Source organism: Alnus glutinosa, chromosome 9, assembly GCF_958979055.1.
Source record: "Alnus glutinosa chromosome 9, dhAlnGlut1.1, whole genome shotgun sequence".
Taxonomy (NCBI): domain Eukaryota; kingdom Viridiplantae; phylum Streptophyta; class Magnoliopsida; order Fagales; family Betulaceae; genus Alnus; species Alnus glutinosa.
In genome coordinates, this window is record NC_084894.1 from 27,241,177 (window position 1) to 27,250,131 (window position 8,955).

Consider the following 8,955-nt stretch of genomic DNA (forward strand, 5'->3'; position numbering starts at 1 on the left):
AGAGGGAGAGAGAGAGGAAAAAAAAATGAATAAAGAAAAATAGGCAGAGAGAGAAAGTAATTAAAAACTAATTCATAGAGTGATAGAGCTACAATGCTTCCTTACATTTGGGTAAGCAAAAATAAATTCAAAATGCATTTAGTTTAGAGAAGCGGATGAGGACTAAAAATCAATAACTTATGCATAAAAATTCAAATTGCATAAGTTGTTGTGGACGAGGACCGCAAGACTCACCAACTTTAAGCAGTTTAAACAAGTACGCTCTGCAATCCTTTCTCATAAACCGTCCGAATTTTCATACAATTTAAACATCAGAATCCCAATCCGAAAATGAGACAATAATTTTAGGGTTTTGTTAAAACAATAATTTTTTTTTAAAAAAATAATAATAATAAAAAATAAAAGGGTGTTGTTAGGTGGGTAAGCTCCAATAGAATGTGACTGCTTTTGTTGAATGAGAATAATTGGATTGGACGGTGATCTATAATAATGCCAAATGCCAATTGCTATCGTTCCGTGCGGCGACACGACGAAGTTGCGTGTGGAGCAGCCGGTCAATTGACATCCAACAACTCTACTCACCACCACATTTTCCCAATCTTTGTGAACTCCTTATCGATTTTTTTCTTCTTTTTTGAAAAAGACATTTTTTTAGATTCTTGAATATTCCCACGTGGCTTTCATGCTTATTTGTCAATATGCTCCATACATATTATTAATTTCATGAAAAATTCTTATAGTATTTACTGTAGTTTTTTTCTTTTGAATTTTTTTCAGCTGACTTGACATTTTTTTTAATTAAAAAAAAAAACTACAATTTAAAACGAGTTTTTTTCTTTATCTCTCTTTTCTTTTATGCCAAATCAGTACAGAAGAACCACAATAAATATTCTAGCATTTTTCTAATTTCCTAAACTAAATTACCAAAAGAAAAAAGAAAAAAAAATCTCCAGTCTCATTTACAAAAGACTTTATGCTTATAAAAGATTGGATAGGATGAGAGGTTAATTACAAGAATGTCATTCATAAGCAAAATTTCCGGATGAATTCCAGAAATTTTGCTACATCCAAACATTACCCGGTCTTATATATGAATACGACAATTGATCATGAGCTTCGGAGGTTGCCAACTAGACAGTTACTCATAACTTTTTGAAAAAACTTCATTGACGACTCATAATTTTTTTATCGCTTTAGTAATTATATTTTTAAATTTTAAAAATTATCAATTTAGATTTAAGTGTATTAATCTTTTAATTTTTTTCAATTTCACCTATCCGTTATGATTTTCCGTTAAACCCTATCAAAATTATCAAAATACTCTTATTTTTTTTTTTTATATATATATATAATTTCAATGATTTAGGGATGGATATTTATGCAAATTTCGTTAAATTCTTGCCAATGTTTAAATTCATTTTTTTTTTCTTAAAATAAAAAATGAGTATTTTATGAATTTTGACATTTTTTTCATTAGGATTTAACAGAAAATTCTTATAGATGGGTGAAATTGAAAAAAATTGAAAAATTGATTAACTAAATTGACATTTTTTAAAGTTTAAGGGTATGATTGCAAAAGTGATGAAAAATCATGGGTGATAAGTGAAGTTTTTAAAAAAAAAAAAAATAAAAATTGTGAGTAGCAGTCCAGTTGGCAACAACACGAGCTCTAAAGTTTACTTTCCTCCCCACTTTATGAGCTTTCCAAACAGACAAAAAAGATAAAGTTGAAGTGATATCCATGGTGACAGAAGCAATCTGTGAATCTGAAATAAGAGAGGGATTGTTGATACACATAATGACAATCAGAGAGCCCCCTCAAAAAATGAGAGGAAAGTTGGCATAGAAAGTCACTATTTTTGATGCAAGTAAAATTGCTTTTGCTCCCCCCCCACCCCACATTTACTTATATGGAATTGATTTTTAGTTCATAGATAGGCATGAAATGGGTCAGCTTCTTTCAGATTTCAGGAGTGGGTGTGTGCAGAAAGGAGTGCTTCTATCATTGCCTGCTAAAATAATCTCTGTAGTTTGATATTGGGGGTCTCTACTTTTCTGACATGATAAAATTATCAAAGGATAATCCTACCAACAATGCATGGTGTCCCATTATGGGTTGGGTTGCCTCTAGTGTGTGAAGCAACAAACCAAGCCCATGCTTGTACCAACAAAAAAGGAAAGGGGCTCAGCATCTTTCATGGGAGTCCCTAACTTTTTGATTAAGGCTATAGTATGTTTTAGCTTTTAATTAAATTATTGAATAAACTTTTTTTTTTTTGGTTATTTATGCTTTTGGTATTAGAGGAAATGTCCTAAATTTGGAATCCTAACTCTTTAGTTTATCCCTATTTTAATAATGTTTAAAATCACGCATCTATCTAGACTATCTTATTGGACTGACCTGACACAGTAATCTCGATTAGCTATAAAATTAGTCTTTATTATAAAAAAAAATAAAAATAAAAAAATAAAAAAAATTGATAAGTACTGTCAGGTTAGCTCAATAAAATAAGGGAATGACAATTGTCTTACAATTTTAGCTAGGCTAATCTTTTGGTCTGCCAAACAGCGCTCAAGATATATATCTTTTTGCAATTATTTAACGTGGGTTTTTTTGGGGGGGTTTCGGAGCTCTGCAGACATGAGTACATGACTGCTGTTGGATGCCGGCCCAATTTGAATTGCAGGCTCACTGGGCTTGAAAACCAGGCCTACTCATCCTGGGTAAACAACCGAGGTAGCCCATGACATGTCCTACGGGGTTCTAAAACCCATGTCTTTTCCTTACTTTTTTGGGCTCAATACTAAAAACAAATTTGTTCAGTAGCTAAATAATTGAGTGAAATTAGGTTCAATATAGTTTCCCCAAAATTTAATTATATTCATCTACATTGTTCTCATCACAGTTTTTTCTTTTTAATAATTTAGGAACACTTTTATAACTCAATTAGAGAAAAATAGCAGATTGCTCTAATAAAACAATATCACAGATACATATAGAAATTTCTTCTATCTAAACTTTATTTATAATTTGTTTAACGGCAACTTGAGCTAAACCATAAGCCACCATATTGGTATTTCTACTAATATGATGAATTTGCTAACTAGATAGAGAATTTAAAATGATACGAGTGTCAGCTACTAGTTGTCTAAATCTACTCCAATTGTGAGAATTGGAACTCACGGTCTTAACCACTTGTAGCGCATCCCCTTCCAAAATAATGTTATAAATGCATAATTCCTTGCAGAAAATGGAGGCTTAGAAAAAAAAAAAACTGCTAATGCTTCTACAGCTATCGGTTCTAGCCTTCTTGGTGACCCAATCTTGTCCTTCTCCTAGCCCGGCTAGCCGCATGCACATATAACTATTTTATGTTTTTTTTTTCATTTGCAGATCTCAAAAATTAAAATAATATAAAAATTTACTCTAAGTGGAATAACTGAGCCTAAAATTATGCATTTTGGAAATGAAAGAAAAATTGCACCATTAGTCACTATAATTGGCTTAAATTACAAAACACTCCATCTGGTATCAAAATTAATTTAGAAATCCATGTGATTAGCCTAATTTACAAATCGCTCATTGAAATCAAATTCTGTTAAAAATGTTGACAGATTCCGTTAGGTACCACGTTAGCGCTAATAAGATAGCGACACGTGTTACTCTTAATAAAAAATATAAATATATAAAACTTAAAAAATTATATTTTTCTATTAAAAAAAAAAAGAAAAAAAAAATGAAAGGGATGACTGCCGGTTGGGCGTGCCAGCCCCAAAAGTGGCCGGGGGTGGTGTGCAGACACCCCGAAGGGATCACTACCCAACCACAAGGATCTCTGAATTATTTTTAATACAACAATAAGTGATTTGTAATCTGACTAATTATAAAAACCAATAATACAATTTTCCTATTGTTATCTAAAATGATATAATTATAAGGTTTGATCGGTAGCTAAATAAGGTGTAATGGTGTATAGAGTGAAATTAGATTTCCCCAAAATTTAATTACGTTCACCTACATTGTTCTCATCATAGTTTCTAGTGGATAACTATTTTATGTTTTTTCATTGGCAGATCTAAAAAATTTAAATATTACAAAAATGTACTCTAAGCGGGAAAATCACGCCTAAAATTATGCATTTTGAAAATGAATTCTTACTACAAATTTTTTATAAACTGATGTGACATCTACGTGAATACTTACCACGTTGTATAGTCACTAAAATGTGAATCATTTATCGCATTTATAAACTGACGTGATAATTCACGTGACACTACTATGTCAACCACTAAAATATAAACAGCCACGTAACACTCATTTTCATTAAATACAATATCACGTGACACTGTCATGTCAACCACTAAAATATAAACAGTCACGTAACACTCATTTTCATTTCATTAAATACAATATCACGTGACACTGTCATGTCAACCACTAAAATATAAACAGCCACGTAACACTCATTTTCATTAAATACAATATCACGTGACACTGTCATGTCAACCACTAAAATATAAACAACCACGTAACACTCATTTTCATTAAATATAATCCGTCATGAGTTTATATGAAAATTATAGTATAAACTTTAATATCCCATTCTGAGGGATATTTTTACTTCTTTTCACATACGGAAACTCATTTCACAAAATGTTCGCAGCTGTAAAGATCGCCCTAATAAAGTCTTCGTTGACAATTCTTATAGCATTTAGTTTACCAATAGTAATTGCTACGACGATATATTCTCGACCTAAAAACGAAAATGGCCGCCCGTATAATTACTTTAAAGTAAAACGACGACGGTGCCCCTGTATCCAATGAGTCAAAGTTCAATCTCCAGGTCATACGACGAAAAATTGTCAGTAGATTGCTGCGTCGGAGAAGAGGAGGAGCTCAATGTCAGGTACGAACCCTAACCCTAGTTGCTTATTCACTGTGCAGTGTGCACAGATTCGATTATGAATTTATTGTGGTTGGCCCTGTTTTGGTTGTGGATCAAATTATTCAATTAAGTTAGAGAGAGAGAGAGAGAGAGAGAGAGAGCTACCATTTCACCCAGAGAAATGGTGAAAACCCAATAAGTGCATGAGTTTTTTCATGCCATTTTAGCATTTTTTTTTTTGAAGGGCTATAACTCATTAACCAATAAGCTTAATCAACAAACACAATTTGATAAGTTTTTTTCCTCATTTTTTTTTTCTATGCAATGTTTTATAATTTGTTGTAAAGTATTATAGAAAACATAGAGATATCTATGATTGACATGAGTGTTCAATTTACTTTATGGGAGTCTCGGACTATATCATAAATTTGGTTTTTTTTTTTGGGTGAATTTAGCTTCTTCAATTTGTTGATTCAGTCTTGTTCATCTATCTATATCTTATCTTGATTCTAGCTGTTTGCTGATTGTTTATAGGTGCCAGAGGTATGAACTGGGTTCAGCGCAAGATCTATCTTTACAATGTCACTTTTGGGCTCTACATGTTGGATTGGTGGGAGCGTTATCTTTTCAGTATCCTCTATTGCACCATTCTCTCCAAAGATCAGATCTGATCTGATTTATATATTTCTGTTCTGGTTTACATCCTATCGTGATGTTTGTGAAGCCAACTATAATCTAAGCAAATTAAATTTTGAGGCTTGATTTATAAAAGAGTTAACATGTACGGTTGGTTTTATCTGCCATCATTCCATCATTTTCAACCCTTTTTATGTGTTGGTATGATATTGCACTTGTGCATTCCTAAATTTTGCCAGATACTTTGGTGGTCGTGTTGATGTGGTTCGTTCTTTACAACGGATCTCGATATGTAACTGAGTTCTGCAAGAGGTAACAAATATATGAACCTTTATCTGTCATTCCTCTTTTGAATTGGTGACATATAGAGCATTTTACTGTTTCATAAATTGTTCACTTTATACTTGGTGATTGTGGCTTGGGACTTCTCATACGGACTTTGTGAAACACTTTTGAACGAGCAGGGATACCTAATATTTTCCACCATTAGTTGGGGGTGTGAGGAAAGTACTTTGAGCTATACTTTCGGAGATATTGGAAAGAGACGGAATTTGGACTTAAAACCTCTACACGCATTCAGGGGCAGAACCATGTTGGACCTCTGCCCACCCCCGGCCCCCCACACGCACACACATCTAAAATTCTAGTTCCGCCCTTACATGATGCATTCATTTTGCTCATGGAGATCTCATGATAGCTACTTTCGAATGGTTCACCATTTCAAAGTTTTTGGTCAAACGGATTCCTTTCTCTTTGCTGCTTGTTATGGTACATGAGCATGTAATATATTTCCCAACCGTCGTTTTGTTACTTAATAGAAAGAGCTGCTTGAAATGATTCGTAGTGTTAATTCTAAACGATTTATTTTTTGTCATTTAATTTAAAATCGCATTAATTTGTCTATAAAATTGCAATGCCGAATGCTCCCTAAATCTCTCCCTGCCTCTAAAAGTAGGCTAGTTTACTTTCCTTTATAATCTATGTAAAAATAATTGCGTTTATTATTATTATTATATTTTGTTCAGGCATTTATGGTGAGGATGAGAGCAAGAGTCAACTTAAAGGATGGCAAGTTCAGATATGTTGCAGAAGATTTAATGCTGCTACGATATATCTCACTGTGATTGGAATGGAGTTGAGAGTATCTTAAGTTTTTACAGAACTACTTTTGCATAGTCCTGCATGTATTATTATACTCCTTGTCATGAAGATTTTCAGACCATTTTCTTAGGCTTTCAGGTTCACCTATATTTTTCAGGTTTGAAAACGTTAAAAAATCCATGTTTTTAAAAACGCAAGCCAGACAACACATTTTGAAACTATTAAATCAAACCGATGCTTTAAAGAGAAATGTTAGAAACGATATTTTTATTCCCGCTGAGTGACTGTTTTAATCCACTCTTGGATCAGTCATTGTTTGGGACCGCTATGTATTGTGTGATAAGTGTAGGATGAAAATGTAGTTTCTTGCATAACTCTTTTATAAAACCCAACTAGTGTTGCATAATGATTTTAAATTGTATGTTAAATGTTAGAAACTACTTGTATCTTATCACTATCTCACTATAATAAGATTCTTTCAATTTTAAATGAAATGGATAGTATTTATTTTATGGTTATGATTTATAGTTTATGCATCTAATAGTTTATATGAAGTCAATGTTGACACATTTTTAAAAATTTTTAAATAATGTAGAATCATTACATCATTAGATGCATCAAATTTAAATCATGATCATGATTGATGTGTAGGGTTTTATTGCAAGAGGGAAATACTAGAATCTTTTGATTAGGCTCAGAAATGCAAAAAATTTGCACTCTTAAGCACGGATTCCAGGCTTTCCCTTCTAATAGGTGACTGGTTGTGTTTTGGCCTTTTGGGTTCTCTTGGAGGATGTCATTAAGCATTAATCCTTGCTATTCTTTGCTTGTGATTGGCTGTATGCCTTGTTTTAGTGAAACTGTCAACATCGTTTGAGTTTTTAGGGCTTGTTCAGCCCCTGCCTTTTTATTGCTTTTTTAAAAATGTTTTATTTTTCCGGCTAATTTATTCTTATTCATTCAACAAAAAGGACTTTTAGAAGAACAAAATTTCACAGCCTGTAACTATTACCATAATGCCCACTGGAAACTATTCTGAAAATATTTTTTGGTTTTAAAAAATAAATTATGCTTTCTCAAAATTATTAACATATAATTCAAAATATAAAACACTTTTCAAATATGAACCTCATAAAAGAGCACATAAAATAATTTTCAAAGCAATTTTTTTTTTTTTTTAAAAAAAAAAAAAATCTTTTCAAAACTATTATCAAACATTTTTTTTTTTTCAGAATTTAGACAGACAAACAATGATGTTTCGCTTAATACATCCACTGGAGCTAAATTTATAATTTAGAGCTATTGCAACTCTTTCTTTCTTTCTTTTTGAAGCTTTTGAACAGAGATTAAAGTAGGAAGGGTTTTTTTTATTAGCGTTAAAGAGAGAGAAATAAATAAAATAAAAGATAAAGGATATACCGAAATTATTCATATATGAAGGATTATAGTAGCATTTTCTTTAAACTGAATGATGAGGAGCCGGATGTAGGATAATTTAAAATTTTAAGACGTGGTTCTTCAAAATTTGAAAAAAAAAAAAAAAAAATGTTTGAAGGACCAGAGGTAGACGATCTTACATCATGGAAAGTGTATATATAATTTTTTTTTTTTTTTTTAAATGAAGTTAATTTTTATTGTTGGCATTAAAAAAAATAAAAATAAATAAATAAATCGAAGGCAGAAGCTTAAACTTGAGGATGTTATTGTAATTTCGGTTGGACGAAATTAGGGAAACACGAGAGCAAGTAACATCAGCCGCTCATCCAAACCGAAAAAAGAAAAGAGGGACGAAATGTCTAAAAAATAAGGAAAAAATTTGATCCATATGAAAACTAATAAAAGGGCAAAACGGTCAAAGCATAGGGGGGAAAAAAAATGAAAAGACAAAAAGACCCCGTGGAAAGCAACCCGCTTTAAGAACAAAAAGGGCAGTACAGTAATTTACAATTAGAAGACCAGCCCATTTTTTTTTTTTTGAAGTCAAAGGATTTAAATTTTAAAGGGGTAAAAACGTAATATCGTATGAATAAAAAGACCAAAACATCCCTAAAAAAAACTCAACTCTTTACAAACTTAGAGGGTAAAACAGTAGTTTCATTGTAAAAGACAAAAATGTCCAGCAAACTTCTTTACCAGCCGAGTGATATCAGGGGTAAAATAGTAATTTAAAAAAAAGTTCAAAGACAAAAATACCCCTGACTGTTTTAGATCCAATGAAGAAAGCTGAAGGGCAGAATCGTAAGAAAAAATTATCTAAGAAAATTTACTGTTCACACGTTCAAATAAATTGGTTACAGTTCCTAGGCCTTCACCGCTATATATATAAATGGAT

The 8,955-nt window shown here is 31.9% G+C and overlaps 1 protein-coding gene across 2 annotated transcripts; it reads left to right on the plus strand.

Annotated features, from left to right (window-relative positions):
- Positions 1-4,760: 4,760 nt before the first annotated feature.
- Positions 4,761-6,752, plus strand: LOC133877094 (uncharacterized). Of its 2 annotated transcripts, none has more exons than XM_062315332.1 (4): positions 4,761-4,907; positions 5,421-5,516; positions 5,762-5,834; positions 5,987-6,359. In XM_062315332.1, exons 1-4 carry the CDS (start codon positions 4,901-4,903, stop codon positions 5,994-5,996), a joined length of 186 nt encoding a protein of 61 aa, XP_062171316.1. In that variant the 5' UTR covers positions 4,761-4,900; the 3' UTR covers positions 5,997-6,359. The 2 variants fall into 2 exon arrangements, with proteins under 2 accessions (XP_062171316.1, XP_062171314.1); XM_062315330.1 differs by lacking the exon at positions 5,987-6,359 and adding an exon at positions 6,548-6,752 and having other exon boundaries at positions 4,779-4,907.
- The last annotated feature ends 2,203 nt before the right edge of the window (positions 6,753-8,955 follow it).